Genomic DNA, 19,158 nt, shown 5'->3' with positions numbered 1-19,158 from the left:
CATTATAGATAAATCTAGTACCCCCACATTACAGCCCAACATTCCATCTCACAGGTAAGTTCAGGGTCCTGAAGATGAACTGCAAAGGCAGTGACCTCAAGGTCTAGCCTTCAACTCAGAGTAGCCCCACCTGTCATCCTGCTAAGAATCTAAATGAATCTATCCGTGGCCCATGGTTGGTGAAGCAGCCTCTGCAGAGGTGCCGAAATCCTGCTAGGTCTCCGGCAACCAGATCCCACAGAGGGCACCGCAACTGCTTTCTTTTTCCATATTAGCACTGTGACCTTTAGCCTACTCCTGGGAACATTCAGGGCAGGTCTTCTCCTGTACAGGTAATGCTGAGTACTCCAGATGGACTCCGAGGTGCTTTACTCAGTTTCCAGGTAATTCCCAATCAAACAGAGCTGACAATGCAGATTAATATCACACCTCTTAGCGTCATTCCTCCATCAGGTTAGAGATGGCCAGAGACCGTTAGCATAGTCCAGGCCCAGGAGGTCTGGGAGCAGCGCCCTGTGGAGCACTCTGTCTAGTGCCCGTGAGGTCAGATCCACCATCAAAATTTGAGCTGTCTCACCTCCCTAATCCCTGAATCTAAGCAGAGGACCTGAAGATGCTGGTGCTCCAAGTGCCTGGTGTTTTCTTGGGACCAAAAGCATCTAGTGGCCTAGGAGGGTGACTGTGGCCTAGCTTTGCCTGAGCCAGGAACCTCTGTGGCCATTTCCTCCAAAAGGATGAAACTGGGGCTGGAGAGGTAAGAACACTTGCTGCACCGAAGGGTCTGTCTGCTCACCCACTGAACGCAGTTGTTTTCCCCTTTTGGCAAGTACAGACAAAGCTGCCACATTCACCAATAGCCTGTAGACGAGTGCTGGAGATCCAGTCCAGCACTCAGTAGGGAAACTGTTTCCTGCCTGCCTAAGTCCTCCCCCACTGATCTTCCTATTTCTGTCGATACTGAGCCTCAGCTGATCCTTTACCTCCTGGGACAACTGAGGATCCAAAGCTGGGAGCAGTCAGGTTGCATCTGAGTTCCTGGGCTTAACCTTGCTGCTCAGGTGTAAGTAATGGGTGCTCAGTCTACCAAATGTCTGCATGGGATCCGGCCTACACCCAGACCTCTCTGATCTTGAACCAGAGGACAGTATACCCTCCCTAGCAGCTGAGCAGTCATCGCTGAGTGTCAGCGCCCTTCTATCTAAGAGCAGCCCAGTCTCGGAGTTCAGAGACCAGTCCTAGTCAAGAATCACTGTGTATTGCAATCCAAGTGGGTAAAGCAGAAGCTCTCATCCCATACAAGCACCCAGTGCAACCAGCTCCAGCCCCCTGCTTGTACCTTACCCAACATAAACTACTAGCCTAGCCCTTGGCCTAGGCCCAGGCCACAGCCACAGACCCAATCCAGCTCCCGGGTTCCTACCCAGGCCTAGCTCCTGCCCAGTTCCCAGCCCTCCAGCCAGTTCCATGCTTTATTTCCATGTGTATTTTCTAACTGAGGATTCATCGAGGATGGGTAGGGGATGCTTACTAGGAAGCTAATGGCATCCATGGAACTCACCACAAAACAAGTTTACAAGTACAAAACCTTTAAAAATTGACAATGACTCCTCCATCAATTTCACAGATCACAGAAGGGGGAATTTGTCAGGGTCAATAGAGTCTCTCAAGATCTGCCATCTTTAATCTGAGGCTGATGTCCAGGGCTGGTTGCTGCCAAAGGAAGGTGTGCTGATTGGGTTTAGGCACAGCCAACTGTCAGCCTGGTCTCTATGAGGGTCCGAGGTCAAGAGTTCCCTTCTTGAGGATGATGTTTCCATAGAGTGCCGTCTCCCTGCAGAAGGGTCAGGGTGCTGAGATTCCAACTTTGCCCTCAGAGAAAGCAGATCCCTTTCTGCTTCTGTCCCTCCTGCTCAGCAATGTCCAGGGACTCTGCTGCCCAAATCCCTCCTGTCTTCACGGGCAAAGCAGAAGTGGAGGCAGTTCCCAGGGACCTGACTAAGTCACCTTGATGCAGCAGTCACTCACCCGGTTGCAACAACAGCAAATGCCTTTTTCGCACGCTCATAAAATGCAAATCTCTCTATCTTCATCAGGGCTTTCTGGGAGACAAAAAGGCATGGTTGGAGGGACCTTGTCTGAAAGTCCTCTAGATGGACTCCTGATTTGAGTCGTCCATCAGGAGATAGCCAGGAGGCAGCAGCAATGGAACCCTGGACTTCTAGGGTCCAATCCTCTGGTTCTCCTGATGCCGGCTTTCAAGGAACCAGAGACTATTTTATATTACTGTCTGAGCCTGTGAAGGACAAGGTGCCAGCTGTGTGTGAACTAGACTCGGCAAGCTTTTAGATCAGTGATTCTCAACCTTCCTGTCATGGTTTGAATATGCTTGGCCCCAGGAGTGGCACTATTTAGAGGTGTGGCCTTCTTGGAATAGGTCTGTCACTGTGGGCATGGGCTTTAAGACCCTCATCCTAGCTCCCTGGAAGAGGGTCTTCCACTAGCAGCCTTCAGATGAAGATGTAGAACTTTCAGCTCCTCCTGCACCATGCCTGCCTGGACGCTGCCATGCTCCCACCTTGATGATAATGGAGTGAACCTCTGAACCTGTAAGCCAGCCCCAATTAAATATTGTCCTTATAAGCACTGCCTTGGTCATAGTGTCTGTTCACAGTAGTAAAACCCTAAGACTCTTCCTAATGTTGTGACTACTCTTTAATACCGTATGCTGAGGTAACTCCTAACTATATTATTTTCATTACTATTTTATAACTGTAATTTTGTACTGCTACAGTTCATACACCACACGCCAGTAACATAAATATCTATGTTTTTTTGTTTGTGGAGGTCGTGACCCACAGATTGAGAACCATTGCTCTAGACCCTTTAAACTGCCTTGGAAGTCCTCTGCCTAGGACAAGAGTACTCAAGAGGGTCCCATGATTGGGGCTACACTCACCTTGCAGTCAGCTTTGAGGAGAAGGGATTCATAATGGTTCCATATCGGGGTCTGCAGGCCCTTCTCCTTGTCACTGGGCACCAGGTCCATGACAGCAGCCTGGGGAGACAGGGGTCAGCTCTGTGGCCTCAGGCACCTCCCTGGCTCCTCTGAGGGAGGGGACCCTTTGGGGATATATAGCCATATGAAGTCTAGCGAAGCAGAAACAGGCCCAGATCAGCAGCACAGCCTTTGGTCCTCACCGGGGTTTCCACATAGGTGTCCAGGGGCAGGAGCTTCAGCACCGCCTCCAGGAGCTGTGGGATGTCCAGGCCTAGGAGGGCAGAGCTGGGCTCAGGTGTCTGCTCTCACCATGACCTGTAACCCCCCACCTGTCTAAAACTTTCATTTCTGGACCACAAAATTTAAGCAACCAACCAACAGGAATGAGGGGCCAGGACAGAGAGGCCACAGAACCAGGACCGTTTCCACCCCAGCCCTACGGTGCTCACCGTCGGCTCGGATCTCAACAGGCCCGCACTGGCAGATGGAGGAGGTGGGGAAGTTCGCATCTGCAAGGACTGAAATGAGAGAAAGGGGAAAGATGGGCTGGAATCAGTGCAGTTCTCCCTCCCAGACGGTCACCTCACATAGCCACACATCCCTGGGCATCAGCACAGCCCACCATCTGGGATGTCCACAAGCCAGGCCAGTATGTCTCACTCCGGTTAGTGGGTGAGATCATGGGCCACGGCGTAATCCCTTTCAGACGCTTGAGAAAAAAAGAAACAGAATGAAACCAGTGTCTGGGAGGAGTAACCGACCAATAGTTATACTCCAGCCTGTGTTGTCACCGCCTTGCCCTAGGGCACCAGGCCAGGGATCAAGAAACCGGCAGACCTCTGCGTACAGTGGGAGGCCACGTGGGAGGTCTGGGAATTACCCTCCTGCTGCCGAATTTGGAATCTGGTTTGCCCTTCTCGTAGTTCTATGGCTTGGTCCAATCGCTGACCTCAGCTCAGCTCTTTCCTCACACAGCTGGACAGCTTCCTGCTCTGAAGGGCAAGGCGACTGCAGCAGGGCAGTGTCCCCAGCCTTTCCTGAACGCTGCCGGTCAAGGGCTCCTGCGTGGATCGCACCCCTGTCAGAGGGCCGCGCTGCCAGCTCTCTGCGTGCTCACCAATTTCGTCTCCATGCCCCATCCGCGCAAGCGCGAACAACAGCTCAGGGGACAGCACCTTCGGGATGCCCTTGAGCGCAACCATGGCCGCGGAATTGGTAGAGGGCGGGCGTTGTCAGTGGGGCGGTGCCACATGGGGTGGGGCGGGGCCAGAGGAGAGGTGGGCCCAAGAGCTGGCTAACTACCAGGGTTAGGCCCTTGGCTCTGGAGTGACAAGCAAAACTCGGAGGCCAGGCAGATTGTATTGCGAGGGGGGGGGGGCGAAGTTCAGAAAATAAGTCTGTGTAGGAAGCAGAAAAATGCCTGAGAAGCAGCGGCGTAAACGGGTCAGGCACGGCCTTACCCCCTAGGATCTCTGGTGTCCAGATGGCTCTGGAATGGCCGGCCACTGCTGTCTAACTTGGTGGCAGTGATGGGTAAAGTGTGAGAGGTAAGGGAGGCGCTTTCTGCTTCAGGGTGTGAAAGGCTTCAAGAGAGTCCAGTCCAGGAGGCAGCCAGTATAGAGCCAAAATCAAATCAAAACCCCAGATTGTACCGGGGCCAGAGACCACATAGTTTTAAATAGCTGAGAGCTTCACCAGGGGAGCTACTTCTTAGGGCAGTCTGCATACATCAAATTTTCTTGTACTCTCTGAAGCCAGGAGCCAGGTAGAAGCTGATGGCTATGGGTGGGTTCCTGTCCTGCTAGGGCAGACCTAGCACACACAGGTCTGGATTTGCTACGCTAGACCCAGGGTTGAGACTGAATCTCCCACGAGGCATCTTAAACACTGTTCCACTTTTCAGATTCAAATGACTGAGGTATGTGCTCAGTGAACACACAAAAATCAAACCAGTGAGGGGCTGGAAAGACGGCTCAGTGGGTAAGAGCACTGGCTGCTCTTCCACAGGACGTGGGGTTGGTGGCTCACAACCATCTTATAACTCCAGTTCTGAGGGAGCCATAGCTCTTTTCTGGCCTCTGAGGCACCAGGCACACATGTGGTACACAGGGACAAATGCGGGAAACAGCGTTTTTTTGAAAAGCATATTTTAAAAGATCAAAATAGGGCTGGAGAGATGGCTCAGCAGTTAAGAGCACCGACTGCTCTTCCAAAGGTCCTGAGTTCAAAGCCCAGCAACCACATGGTAGCTCACAACCATCGGTAACCAGTGTCCTCTCATGGAGTGTCTGAAGATAGCTACAGTGTACTTACATAAAATAAATAAATAAATAAATCTTTTTAAAAAAAAAAAAAAAGAACAAAATAAAACAAAAAACTAAGGATTCCATGACATCAGTTTCAAGACTTCCCCTATTGGGTAGTTGCTATCTTTGCTTGTTTATTCTATGCTGTGTGTCAATCAATGGCTAACACATACTTCCTGTGTGCCCAGCTTTAATAAGTGAACACTGGGCCTGGAGAGATGGCTCATTGGCTAAGAGCACTAGCTTCTCTTCCAGAGGACCCAGGTTTGGTTTCTATCTGGTGGTGGCTCGCAATTGTCTATAACTACATTCTGAGGGAATCCAATGCCCTCTTCTAGGGCAAAGTGGGCTTTACCAAGAGAAAGGCCCTGAGGTCCAGCTCCTAGAACAGGAAGCTTTGGTTGGGTGACCTTGTATAGTGACCATGATGGTTACCACCATCTGGGTTGTGTATTAACTTCATAACAAACTTTGAATACTTGGTTATGATGTATGTCTTTTTTTTGTTTTTGTTTTTGTTTTTGGTTTTTTTTTTTTTTTTTTTTTTTTTTTGGATTTGGTTTTTTCGAGACAGGGTTTCTCTGTGTAGCCCTGGCTGTCCTGGAACTCACTCTAGACCAGGCTGGCCTCGAACTCAGAAATCCACCTGCCTCTGCCTCCCAGAGTGCTGGGATTAAAGGCGTGCGCCACCACCGTCCTGCATGATGTATGTCTTAATCTGGAGTTTAGGCAGGCCTCAACCTTCAAACTCTCCAGCCCCCATTGTTGTTTATTTGAGATAAGGTCTCACTCTGTACCAGCTGGTCTTTCCCCACTGGGTGAATTTTGTACAAACACCCAAGGTTCAGATGGAAACTGCTTCTGTGAGAGTCTCCACTTTCACACTGCTGGGTCCTGAAGAGTGCAGAACGGTGCTGATGTCCTACTGCCACAGCAAGTAGACAGGCATTCCCCACAAAGATGCTCTGGGCATAGTAGATTTGGGGATCCTAGCCACATTCCACTGAAATGCTAGGGCCAGTGTAGAAGGTCACTCTCTGTCCTGGCTAGTTCTGGGTGTCAACTTGACACAAGCTGGAGTTATCACAGAGAAAGGAGCCTCCCTTGAGGAAATGCCTCCATGAGATCCAGCTATAAGGCATTTTCTTAATTAGTGATCAGGGGTGGAGGGTCCAGCCCATTGTGGGTAGTGCCATCCTGGATTGGTAGTCCTGGGTTTTATAAGAAAGTAGGCTGAGCAAGCCAGGAAACAACACTGCTCCATGGCCTCTATATCAGCTCCTGCCTTCAAGTTCCTACCCTGTGTGAGTTCCTGTCCTGACTTCCTTTGGTGATGAACAGCAATGTGGAAGTGTAAGCTCAATAAACCCTTTCCTCCCCAACTTGCTTCTTGGTCATGATGTTTTGTGCAGGAATAGAAACCCTGACTAAGACACTATCCTACCATCCACTGTAGGCTAGGCTGTGAAAAGCCGGGCACTGTCCGTATGTATTACCTGGCTGGTGATGAGGGAAAGCAAGTGTAGTCACAGATATCTGGAAGGCGGAATCAGGACTGCTTACACTCAGGAGTTCAAGACAAATACATATTGAGCAATATGTTGAGATGACTTCAAAAATAAGTACCTATCACATTAGTGTGAGAATAAATGATGTCTTCACCTCAGCATAAACATCAGGCTTTGAATGCAACTACTACGTCATGAATGAACCTGGAGGATATTTCTCTTAGCTTAGGCCTCTGACATGCTACAACTCAAAGGCTTAACTTCTCAGTTCTAGGGGCAAGAAGTCGGAAGTAAGGTGGATTTGCTGTCTGGTGGAGACAGACTTGCTGGCCCTTCCTCACGCCTTCTCATTTCATCTTCATAGAAAAAGGGCTACAAGAGTTCCCTCTGGGCCTTACAAATCCACTTGTGAATCCCATCCAACTTTTAGCATTTTAAGACCACCCCCTTGAGAGGCTAATTTTTGACATACGTGCATGGTTGGGGGAGGGGGAATAATGTGTATCACATCGTACAAGGGCCATAACAAACACAACAGGACAATTATTCTAATTCCACTCATGAGGCACTTGGAGTCATCCCATTCTCGTAGAGAGTAAAAGAGTTGGTGCCAGAGGCTGTTGGGAGTCAGTGTCTAAGGGAGACAGCTTTAGCTTGGGAAGATGAAGGTCTAGAGACCAGAGTCCTGGAGCCTGACGGTGGGGATGGCCGCACATTGATGTGAAAGTGCTTGGTGCTTTATATGGTTAAGATGGTGAAGCTAAAAACACACAAATAGTCACGGTGTGGTAGCATACACCTTTAATCCCCACACTTGGGAAACAGAGGCTGGCTGATCTCTGTGAGTTCAAGGTCAACCTGGTCTATATAGTAACTTCCAGGCAGCCAGGGATGTACAGTGAAACCCTATCCATATGAAAATAATAGCAATAATAATTAAAAAACCACATTGACTCTCTAGAGACGATTGCAGGCGAGTCGAAACTAAGCTGTGAAGCAGTTACTTTCATTGAATTCTCGTGTTGGGAATCAGTAGACAGGGCCACTTCTCTCTCTAAGCTCACACCCTGAGCTATGTGCTGTGGATAGTGCACAGGGGTGTGGCTGGCCCAATCCTGCCCTGCCCTTAAAGTGAAGTTAAAAAAGAAAAGATCAAGACACCTTGAAAATTTTCCAGATCTGATTTAGAAGAAGGTGAGAGACAGACTTCCAACAACTCGTGAGTGAGGGTTGCAGGCCACGCGACGAGTACCCAAGCTGTGGCCACAGCCCCGAGGCCTTCAGTAGGAACTGTGGCCAACATTACTACCCTTTTGGATAATTTATTTGCCTCTCACTTGACAGGCTGAGCTTTCCTCTCCAGGGTGGCAAATGATAGAGCCGCCAGCTCTCCCTCAGTGGTCTTTGAAGTTGGCCTTCCTTTTCTCTACAAATGCAGACATCCCTTCTCTCCGGTCATCCTGGCAGAAAAAGAAGAAAAGAGGTGAAGTCTTCCCATTGAGGCCCTCAGCTGACTGCCTGCATTTCCTAGGTGCTCTTATGTCTCTCCCTTGCCTGTTCTCTGAGCTCATGAGCAAGACAGTGACTCTGCAGTAGGCCCACCTGTGGCCTATGAAATATGGGACTCCCCACAGACAGTGCTAAGGGGATTGTAAACCATCCAGGACACAGTCAATCAGGAGCGCTAGCATGAGTACCAGAAACTCATGCTCACAGCACCTATGGATCTGGCAGGGTCTGAGTTAGGAATCTCTCCCAGAGCTGTGGGGCAGGGACAACAACAGAACCCTGCTTCTTACCCGCCCCTTCCTTAGCCAGTGGACACACTATCCAAACATCTTCACTTCTTCCTGGGAGGACTAAGCCATTTAGAATATTTTTATTTTTAAGTGTGTGTGTGTGTGTGTGTGTGTGTGTGTGTGTGTGCTGGGAAGTGAACTCAGGTCCTCTGGAATAGTAGTACATGCTAAGCCATCTCTCCAGCTCCCACTGGAGCACTGGGCCAGTGGTGCAATAGATAATGCAGCTTATGGTCAGAAGACTCTTTAGACGTGAGCTTCTGATAAAGATTCCTTTAATCTCAGCATTCAGGAAGCTGGGGCAGACAGATCTCTGTGAATTCGAGGCCAGCCTAGTCTACATAATGAGTTCCAGACCAGCCAGGGTTACATAAGGAGACTCTCTGTCTCAAACAAAGAAACAAGTAAAGTAAAATTTAAGAATTAGGTAGTGGTGGTTAGAGATGGCTTAGCAGCTAAAAGCACTCGTTAGGATCTGGGTTTCGTTCCCAACACTTAAATGGTGGCTTACAACAGTCTGTAACTTCAATTCCAAGTTATCCAGTGCCCTTTTCCTGGACTTTGCAGGTGTCAGACATGCATATAGTGTATTTACATACATGTAGGCAAACCACTTATGCATACGAGATAAATACTATTTAGAGATGATTTCTCTGTGTTGCATAGGCTGGTGTCAAACTCTTGGGCTCAAGCAATTATCCCTGGCCCCAGGCTCCAACGTTCTGGGACTACTGTGGCCAGCTACAAAACCACTTTAAATGCAGGAGTTGATGCTTAGTGGTGTAACTCACGGGGCCTTTTAGCAGTAAGAAGAGATTTCCCCAGCAGCATCTGCAACAGAAACAGACTTGAATGCCAAGCAGAATATGTTTTACTCACAGTGGCAAAGGTAGAATAGAAGAGCTTCTTCTCCAGCTTATTCCCTTCTGTTAATGTCATTTCAAAGGCTGAAAAAGAAACCCTGGGGTCACCAACTGAAGCCCTACATGTGAGGTACCCATGTCGAACTGACTGTGACCTACAGAAAGGGGTCCAGGCTTGGCATGGGCTCCAGATTCATCCAGCTCTCTCCACTTCTCAAGTGAATGGCCTATGTTGATGTAGCCATATGAATACCCTGCTCTCCTAGGCTGCCCAAACACCTTAGCAGTGGTCCAGGTACCTCAGAAAAGCACGAGAACTGAACAAAGGATGAATAGCAGAATCTGTCCAGCTGTGGGGACCTGAGGTGGCTGGTAAAACTGAGCACAGAAAGACAGTAAGGATGAATAGCAGAAGAGGATGGCTAGGCAGCAGGGGCAGCCCCTGCCGGGGTCGTCATTCAGTGGAGAACACCATCCTGTAGAGCAGTGCTGCGGACCATCTGAGCTGTGACTACACCCGCCACTGTGACCTTGCCAGAAGCCTTAGTTGCTCCCTGTATGCGCCACAAAAGCTGGCCGTTAACATCAACATACCTGACTGTGGCCAGCAGCAGCAACCCTAAAGGACTGGTGTACCCTCTGGAGGTTGCAACAACTTTTCTGGGTCACATTTTTTATTTTTATTTTTATTTTTTATTTTGCCCCCAAGATGACTCTACATGTGATGTTAAGTTGAAACACAGAAACAGAAATGCTGAGGTAAATAATTACATTAAGACTTTATTCCTGGGACTGGAGAGATGATTCAGTGGCTAAGAATACTTGTGCTCTTGCAGAGAACCTGGGTTCCTTCCACAGAAAGGCTCACAGCTGTCCAATGTCCTTCACTGCACCATACACGCACTTGATATACATACACATAGGTGCACGCGCGCACACACACACACACACACACACACACACACACTCACAAGTAAAAGATTTAAAACAACTACAAGAATTTCATTCAGGTGGTATCCCACAAATCCCTGTAACTCCAACCCTGAGAGATCTGCTGGCCTCTGCTGGTCTTCACACATGAAAAGGCACACAGACCCACATATACACCCACATGCATATAAATTCATATACATGTTAATAAATAGCATAACTGTATTAAGAAAAGACGCCAAGCTGGATGTGGTGATGCCTACAATCCCAGCAACTGAGGCAGGTAGATCTAGAGTTTGAGGGTAGCTTCAGTTATAGAGAGACCTTGTCTCAAAATCTACACAACAGGCTCAGCCAGATGGCTCAGTGGATAGCAGCCCATGTTGCCTGGTCTAATGACAACTGGAATTCAGTCTCTGGAACCGTATGGTGAAGGAGACGGCTGAGTCCTCAAATCATTTTCTGACCTCCACATGTGTACCATAGGATACCCCCTCAATAAGTTAAAATGTGAAATAAATAACTAAATGAGGATATTTAGAGAGAAGTTAGGAAAGGTTGAGGCAGCTCTGAGGAAAGCAGGTCAGACCAGTGTCATGAGGGAACCGATGGAATGCTTCAGATGAGCTATGCAGGTCCCAGGCTACAGCCCACTTGCATAACCAGAACATGGCTCAGGAGGGAACTGTTCAATCCAGATCCCCAGAGACAGCTTTCCCACGAACCACAGACCACTGACTTCAGGGGCTGTGGCCATATTCTCTGTGCCTGATACTGCATTGCCACTAGGTTCCTAGACTGGCCCCAGCCTTGGGTCCTGGTATAGATACTCAGAATATCTTATCAGACCTTTGAGTGACCAAAACCTGAAACACTATGGCAAATCACAATTCTGAGAACTTTCCCACTGCTGCCTGGGACAAGGTGGGGTAGTTTGGAACCTCACAGCTTCACCTACATAGTCCTGTAGCCTCTTCCCCGGGAAGACTCCTACCTGCATTCACAGATTCTTTCGCCATGGCTACTATGATTTTGGAATTGCTGGCAATTTTTTCTGCACATTGGATGGCTTCTTCAACCAGTCTTTCAACAGGAAAAATCTTGCTTACAAGACCTAAAACATGAAAAGTCTGAATATCATGCAGAAATATCCTTGTCCACTTCCTCTGGAACCCAGTGACACTGAGAGGTCAGTTCTCTGGGTCCTAAACAAGGGATGGCTGTCCCCAGCAGCGGGCGACTCTGTGCTCTCCACGGCCATGCTCCAGTCACTGAACTCTTAAGTTGCACAGGTCATGCTGTCTACAGGATCAAATGGAACAGAGGACTTGAGGACTGGGGTCACTGCCAAGGGCAGGGAAGGGTTGGCCTTTAAGAGCCTTCAAAGGGCAGTGGGAAGAGATGCTTTTATTATTTCTAACCTGAACATATGTTGCCACTCTCTTGTATATAACATATTTCAAGATATAAAAGCTAAAGACAGAACCCTAGGGCTCCGATGCCAGCTACCCACAGGGACACTTGAGGTAGCTTAAGTCTCCCCCAGCTCCCAACATCACTACCCCACCTGCTTGCTTGGCATCCTGGGCTGAGATGCGGTCACCAGTGAGCACCATCTCCATTGCCAGCGATTTGCCGACTGCTCGGGTCAGTCTCTGGGTGCCCCCTGCACCTACAGGGAGAGATTTGAGGTCTCAGCTGGCCCTTTATCAGGTGACATTGAGAAGAAACCCAGGGCTGGGATGCAGCTCAGTGACAGAGGGTTCCTTCTCAGCATTAAAGCAGAAGAAAGAAAAATTAAATTGGTTCCTTTCCTATCATCCTGGAAAGTTCCAGGTCTGCCTGAAAGACCATGCTGGATTGAATCCCAGCCTGGGCTGCGTTCTCCATGCAGACCTGCACAAATACACTGAACTCACTGCCCAGAGTCTCAGAACAAGCCTGGTCAAGCTTCGAGAGCATCACAGCAGAGGCATCCTCTGAATGTGGTTTCTTTCCTGAGGGCTCAAGTCCTTTCTCTGAGTGTTCAACTCCTCCTGCCAGGTCTATCTAACAAGTGCCCCCTGGAGGGCAAGGTTATTGCTTCCTCCATATCTTAGGGCTTCCCCAGGCAGTGGGGAGTGAGAATTCCCCAGTCTGCTGCGCTGACCTCGCGGAGGCGACCTGACTTGCTAGGCCAGTGGCATAGGAGTGGACAGAGCCAGACTGACATGGGACAGAGTTTTTGGTTCAAACACAAATCTACTCATCTTTCTCCCAAGCTTCTGGCATACAAAGCTCTATTGGTTCACGGGCAGGAAAGAACCATCGTGGCTCAAGCCAGTAAACTTTCTGTGTATGATACTGCTGGATTTAGGATCTGTATGTTCATAAGAGATGGACATGTCCTGAGGCTCCCAGACTGTGTTGAGCTTCCAATGCTGTCTTTCAGGTGTTGGTTGGTGGAGAGAAAACTGAACAGAGAACCCTCTGCGGTTGGATGCAAGCCGTAAGGTTGAGACTCGGGCTTGTCCTGTGGACACCTTACCTGGGATGGTCCCCAGGAGGATTTCTGGCTGTCCAAACTGGGCTTTCTCACCGGCATAGATGATGTCACACATCATGGCGAGTTCACAACCCCCACCAAGCTGAAAAATAAAAAATGTCCAGAAGCAGGTGGATTTTTACCAGAGGAGCTCAGACAGAAAAACCACTCTTTATTTGCTTACAGAATTTTTCTGGAACCATGAAAGAGAGTCAGATAACAGCGAATGTTAACCTAGCCAAACAAAACTATATTGAAGTGGTAGGATAAATGTAAGGGTGATGTTGCTTAGCAGGGGCTCGTAGACTTTTATGCAAAGGGCCAGGCGGTAAATATTTTTGGCTTTGTGGTGAATAACTCAACCTGGCTTAGTGGGCTCTAAATCAGTCACAGAGGGTAAGGGCGTGAAATTGAGTGCCTGACCACTCCCACCAGGATGGGTTTTATTCAATAATCAGCATGTATAATAATCACACGGTTTTTCCATGGGCTAAGCTAGTACTGCATTTCTCAGTAGCCTCGTGAAGCAGGAACCCTAGTGGGTGCCCAGACAGAGTACTCACAGCCTTCACACAAGTAGCTTAGCCACTGCAGCAATTAAAAAGAAACAGAAAAGCTCATTAACACATCTGGGGACCAACCAATGGGGCTCCATCCATCAAAGCAGATAGCAAAAGACACTATTGACCTTTTAAAGGCGCAGGTCCTCCGGCCTTGCACAGGAGGACTGTGGGGCTGACACTTACAGCATAGCCATTGACAGCTGCAATGACCGGCTTCTTGACCCGGGTGATATGGTCCCAGTGGCTCAGGAACTTGCTGGAGTAACAGTCCTGAAATGTCCGGTTCTGCATTTCCTTGATGTCAGCTCCAGCTAGAGGTAGAAGTGAGGTTTCAATTACCAGACATCAAAAATCTTCTCAGTCCTGTATCCTAGGCTCAAGGCTTGGGAGCTCTTCCCTCCACAGTGGGAATAGCTGACACGTGAACTAACATCTTACCAAGCCAGCTGTTTTAAGAAGGTAATGTTGGGGGCTGTGGCAGGCAATCGATGACAGGTACGCTCAGAGGAGGCCCAGCCTAGGCCAGTATTTACCCAACCAGAAAGGAACTGAGCATACCTGAATGTTTAACACAGTTTACTTTACAGGTTAGTATATCTTAAGGCACCCCTCCCATCACAGAGAAACTGGTCCATTTTGCTGCTTCCCACAGGCCATGACATCCCCTTCCCGTCCACAACCATGGCTGCGCAGCACACCTGCGAAGGCCTTCTCCCCACCAGTGAGCACAATGGCGCCCACTGTGGGATCTTCCTCAAAGGTCTCCAGTGCTTGGTTGAGTTCTTCAATCAAGCCATTGCAAAGTGCGTTGAGTGCTTTGGGGCGGTTCAACTGGATCAGCCCCACACTGCTATTCTTTCCTTTCTTTTCTGTGATGATGTACTGAAAGTTAGCACCTGGGGCAAGAGGACAAAGGGGAGTGTCATCATAAAGATATCAAAGGCACCTCTGTGGCTAATCTTGGTCATCAACCTGACCACACAGGCAATCAATTAACACCCAAGCCTTACCTGTGGAGGATTTTCTTGAGTGGCTCTTTTGAGGTGAAATGACCCAACCCTAAGTCTGGGCCACACCTTTTGTTGGCAGCCCACATAAAAGAACATGGAAGAAAGCAGCTTTTGCTTTTTGCCTGCTTGCCCTCACTCTCAATGGCAAACTCATCTAATCTCTTTTTTTCTCTGGCTGTCTTGGATTTCACTATGTAGACCGGTCTGGCCTGGACTCAAAGATCCATCTGCCTTTGCCTCCCAAGTGTTGGGATTAAAAGTGTGCACCACCAGGCAATTAATTTATTCTTAAGGCACCTCTTCTCTAGTGTTTGAACTTAGTTCTTTGGGATTCCAATATACACTTAAGACCCTCAGGTCTCTAGCACCTCTCTGGACTCCAAAACCAGATTGAGTCTGCTGAGACGTCTAGTCTCTTGGACTAAATAACTATTGAATCCTTGGCCTTTCTTTCAAGAAAGAAGCATCCATTGTTGGACTACTCAAGACATAGCTTATAAACCATATGCATGTATGTATGTGTATATATATATATATGTCTATATACATATATGTGTATATATATGCATACATATATATATATTTGTGTGTTGTATATTAACAAATATAATATATTCATTCTATTAGTTCTGTATGTATAGACGGAATTCTGTACCATTCTTACCACTTCAGCCTGCAGCTCTCTGGCTGTGACCTATCCAGGCATGATGGTGGTGACATATGCCTTTAATCCTAGCATACAGGAAACAGTTGCAGGTGTATCTTTGTGAGTTCCAGGCCAGCCAGAGCTACATAGTGAAATATTGTTTCAACAAACGAATAAAAACAACAACAACAAAAATCTTCTAATATAGAACATTCACCCTCCTCCCATATGCCAGCACTTTCCAGACCATGACAGCAGGTGAGAGCCGGACAGAGCCCAGGCCTGCTGGAGCAGTATGTCTGGTGGGACAGAGACTGATATAAAGCACCATTTTGTTCTAGGAGATCTGGAGGGCTAGCCAACTCAGATTTGGGGGTGCAGCCTGAAGATAAGCCTGAAAGTGAGGGCCTTTCTGGGTGTTCTGGGTGACTTGTTCCATAGTAACTTAAGTGTAAGGTGTACTACTGAACAGTAGGATGCCTGCCATTCAGGGTAACCAGAACGTGACAGGCAGCCCAGGTTGGGATTCAGGAGGAGCCCTTGCCCCAGGGTATGGTCAAGAGTTCACCGTAACAGCGGAACTCTAGATAGAGTGCTGCAGGGGAGGGCTGCAGCCAAGGAGTGAGAAGAGAGGGACTATTCAGCTGGCGAGGGAGGAAAGTGGGCGTGTCAGTATGGACTACGTTGATTGGATTGTTTGAAGGGCGGAGAGGTTGTGGACACAGGAGAGACTAGACTGGAGGCACTGTGGACACAGGAGAGACTAGACTGGAGGCACTGTGGACAAAACTTTCCCAATACTCAGGCTGTCTTACCTAACCCACTTTCATATTCTCTTAAAGCTACTGGGATTTCACAACCAACATGCATGCTCCTAGCTGGCCAGAGACACTCAACAAAAGTTCGAGCTTTTATTTTATCTAAAGCTCCCATTAGGCAGGGCTTCTAGGTGCTAGGATCTGGCTGGGCTTGTAAGGTGAGACTAAGGTCAGAACGAGGGGCGGGAAGGGGAGTAAAGAATTGGGAAGGGGTCAGTCGAGGGGTGGAGTTGGAGGCTCCGAAGGAGGATCAGGGTGTGAGGGACTCCAAGCTAGAGTCAGTGGTCACTTGTAGAAACTCTGGGTTTAGTGTGGGGATGCATACGCGAATCCAGGGTCCAGGTACTTCAGAGTCAAGTGTTGGGAGTGCATGCTTGTGCAAGTGGGGGTAGGACAAAAGATCTAGAGTCAGGAGAGAAAGTCCAGGATCAAGAGAAGGTGCGTGCAGGCCAGGGTTTAGGGACCATCCAGAGGTTATGGGTGGAGAATCTACCCAACGTGGGGTGACGCACCCCGCCGGTGTCGGCACTCACCCGAGGCGAAGCGCCGGAGTTCTGGGCAGCGGACTGAGGACAACAGCGAGCTGCAGGTTCTGGGCAGCAGAGCACGCAGGGCCGCCATTGCGGAGAGACGATTTGGTCCGCCCACAGAATCGCCCCGCCTGCAGAATCGCCCCGCCCCAGATCTCAAGCGGGATGAAGACGGAAGCTAAAGGGATGGACCCGTGACCTGGGCGGGGTAGCATAGAGGGCGGGGTGAAGCAGCGCGGGGTGCTGGGCTGCGGTTGTTTCAGTAGAGTGTTAATTGCATCACTTAGGTGGTGTGACCTTGGCTGGTGCCCAGTTTACGAAGCCAGGCTGGGCGACGTGGCTGTGCCCTTTCCCCTGTGATGGCCCTGTCCTTTCAGTCTTGACCACTGGAAGGCGCCATTGCAATATAGCAATAGAGCATAAAGCTGTAAAGTGCGAGGCGGTTTTGTTTAGGTTTGTGGCAGGGTCTTACTATATAGCCCCGGCTGGCCTGGAACTCTCCTTATGAGCCAGGCTGTTTCTCAGTCTCACAGAGATCCGTTTGCCTCTGCCTTCCGAATGCTTGGATTAAAGGCATGAGCCATTACACCCTGCTCCAGAGGTATTCTTTACATCTTTACATGACGACTAGTTTCATTACACTAGGTTTGGAACGGCTGTGTTTTTACAAGATGAGAAGATTTCACATAAATTTAAAAGAAAGCCAACGTTCATGTAAATTATCTTCAATTATAACTTTAAAATGTTTAGCAAGTATTATCAGGCCTTTATTTGTATTCTTGTGCTGGTCCTGCAAACACTAGGATAAATAAAGGACAGGATCTACAGACAAAAGCAAACTTGATACTGTTGTGTTGGGAAGCGTCTGTGAAACCCAAAAGACCACCAATGAGCCATTTCCATGTAATAGCATTAGGGTCTCTTTATTATAGGCTCAGGCTTGGACTCTCCTCCAACCCAACCCTGACACAGCAGGGCAGGAAAGGAAGGTGGAGCAGCCTCCAACTCTCAGCAGGACAGGGTTTTACAAGAAATGGAAGTAAGTGAGAGGGGGTCCATCCCGGGAAGTATCTAACTGAATGTCTATTGTAAGCCGATGTATCCAGTCACAAAGGGTTTGAAAATACATCTGAAACAATCAGGTTAATCTTTGATTTACTGTTGCTAGGAAGTAGCTACAGAGTAACTCTGGCCAAGGGTGAGCGAGGGGTCCTTCCTGGTACGCGGGTGCAGCTTGGGTTCTGCTTCAGGTCAAGTTCTTGGGCTTATTGTTTTTTTTTTTCTTTCTTTAAGATAGAGGCAGCCGGGCGGTGGTGGCGCAGGCCTGTAATCCCAGCACTCTGGGAGGCAGAGGCAGGCGGATTTCTGAGTTCGAGGCCAGCCTGGTCTACAGAGTGAGTTCCAGGACAGCCAGGGCTATACAGAGAAACCCTGTCTCGAAAAAACCAAATCCAAAAAAAAAAAAAAAAAAAAAAAAAAAAAAAAAAAAGATAGAGGCTAGTCCCAAGATGGAGTAGGTTTGGCCTCTCTATGCTTTAAAGAAAACAATCCAAACCAGAATAGAAGAGTCTTCACACTTTATTTCAAGACTAAGATAGAAGAAAAACAGAAACAGATCACCAACAAACCTTTGCTCCAGGTCTCTATTAGCATAGGCTAAGCAACTGTGACAGTAATTCCAAAATGAAATATCTCAAACGCAGTTTATTTAGTAAGCCAGGACTGGTATTGAATATTAGGTGCCTAATATTCTCTTGAGTTTAGGGACAAAGGAAGGAACATCTACAAAGTGAGATTATTGTATTTGTCAGGGTTTTCTAAAGGAACAGGACTGATGGAACACACACACACACACACAAACACACACACACACACACACACGTTTTCTGATGGTCTGTGATGCTTTAAAAACTGCAGATATTGGGCTGGAAAGATGGCTCAGAGATTAGGAGCACTGCCTGCTGTTCCAGAGATCCTGAGTTCTATTGAACCCAGCAACCACATGGTGGTTTGCAACCATGTATAATGAGTTCTGGGACTTGTGTGTGTGTGTGTGTGTGTGTGTATGTGTGTGTGTGTGTATACATGTGATTATTTGATTAGAGTGGCTTACAGGCTTTGGCCCAGTTAATCCAATAGTGGCTGTCTCCTGATAGCAAGTTCAAGAATCCAGTAGTTCAGTCCACAAAGTTGGAGGGCTCAGCTGGTCTTCAGCATAGTTGGAATCCAGAAGAAGTAGGCTCTAACATTAATGAGGGAATCCTCAGGATCAGGATATACAAACTGGCCAGTGAGAATGAGAGTCAGCAGGCAAAAAGCAAAAGCTTCTTTCTTCTGTGCTCTTTATATAGCTTGCTCTTTACATAGAGTGTGACCCAGACATAGATTGGTCTTCCTATCTCAAATGATCCAATCAAGAAAAATCCCTCACAGATGTTCCCTGTGATGTAGTCACATTGGCAGTTAAGAACAGTCATCACAACTATCAAGGACTTTAGCAAAATTAAAAACTTCTGTTTCAAAGGAGACCATCAAGGTCGAGGCACAAGACACAAGCAGGATGAAAGAAACTTTTCTACAAGACTTACATCTGGTAAAGGTCTTATGTCAAGAACACATAACACACTCTTACAATGGAATAGGAAAAGATATCAGAACTACAA

The 19,158-nt window shown here is 48.2% G+C and overlaps 2 protein-coding genes across 3 annotated transcripts; both read right to left on the bottom strand.

Moving 5' to 3' along the window:
- Positions 1–1,569: 1,569 nt before the first annotated feature.
- Fuom (fucose mutarotase) lies at positions 1,570–4,231 on the bottom strand. 2 transcript variants are annotated; one of them, XM_052196174.1, is made up of 6 exons: positions 4,116–4,231; positions 3,448–3,516; positions 3,199–3,269; positions 2,957–3,055; positions 2,026–2,099; positions 1,570–1,831 (listed from the first exon to the last, which is right to left on the bottom strand). In XM_052196174.1, the coding sequence occupies exons 1-6, from the start codon at positions 4,198–4,200 to the stop codon at positions 1,768–1,770; spliced, it is 462 nt and encodes a 153-aa protein (XP_052052134.1). In that variant the 5' UTR covers positions 4,201–4,231; the 3' UTR covers positions 1,570–1,767. The 2 variants fall into 2 exon arrangements, with proteins under 2 accessions (XP_052052134.1, XP_052052139.1); XM_052196179.1 differs by lacking the exon at positions 3,199–3,269 and having other exon boundaries at positions 4,116–4,215.
- Positions 4,232–7,596: 3,365 nt separating this feature from the next.
- Echs1 (enoyl-CoA hydratase, short chain 1) lies at positions 7,597–16,633 on the bottom strand. Its single transcript, XM_052196101.1, has 8 exons — positions 16,499–16,633; positions 14,190–14,387; positions 13,675–13,802; positions 12,932–13,031; positions 11,972–12,076; positions 11,399–11,518; positions 9,491–9,558; positions 7,597–8,272 (listed from the first exon to the last, which is right to left on the bottom strand). Exons 1-8 carry the CDS (start codon positions 16,584–16,586, stop codon positions 8,207–8,209), a joined length of 873 nt encoding a protein of 290 aa, XP_052052061.1. The 5' UTR covers positions 16,587–16,633; the 3' UTR covers positions 7,597–8,206.
- Positions 16,634–19,158: the final 2,525 nt, after the last annotated feature.

The sequence above is a fragment of the Apodemus sylvaticus genome, chromosome 1 (assembly GCF_947179515.1).
Source record: "Apodemus sylvaticus chromosome 1, mApoSyl1.1, whole genome shotgun sequence".
Taxonomy (NCBI): domain Eukaryota; kingdom Metazoa; phylum Chordata; class Mammalia; order Rodentia; family Muridae; genus Apodemus; species Apodemus sylvaticus.
This window is presented reverse-complemented; position numbering and strand designations above follow the sequence as displayed.

What these genes read in the sequence shown, in the direction of transcription:
- Fuom (XM_052196174.1), bottom strand. Translation starts at nt 4,200, where the DNA reads ATGGTTGCGCTCAAGGGCATCCCGAAGGTGCTGTCCCCTGAGCTGTTG. An exon ending in GGGGCATGGAGACGAAATTG is followed by an intron (nt 3,517 to 4,115) that starts GTGAGCACGCAG and finishes CTCTCATTTCAG; the next exon opens with TCCTTGCAGATGCGAACTTC. An exon ending in ACACCTATGTGGAAACCCCG is followed by an intron (nt 3,056 to 3,198) that starts GTGAGGACCAAA and finishes CTGTCTCCCCAG; the next exon opens with GCTGCTGTCATGGACCTGGT.
- Echs1 (XM_052196101.1), bottom strand. Translation starts at nt 16,586, where the DNA reads ATGGCGGCCCTGCGTGCTCTGCTGCCCAGAACCTGCAGCTCGCTGTTG. An exon ending in CAGCTGTCAATGGCTATGCT is followed by an intron (nt 13,032 to 13,674) that starts GTAAGTGTCAGC and finishes TTTATTTTTCAG; the next exon opens with CTTGGTGGGGGTTGTGAACT. An exon ending in GAAAGAATCTGTGAATGCAG is followed by an intron (nt 9,559 to 11,398) that starts GTAGGAGTCTTC and finishes TTTCTTTTTCAG; the next exon opens with CCTTTGAAATGACATTAACA.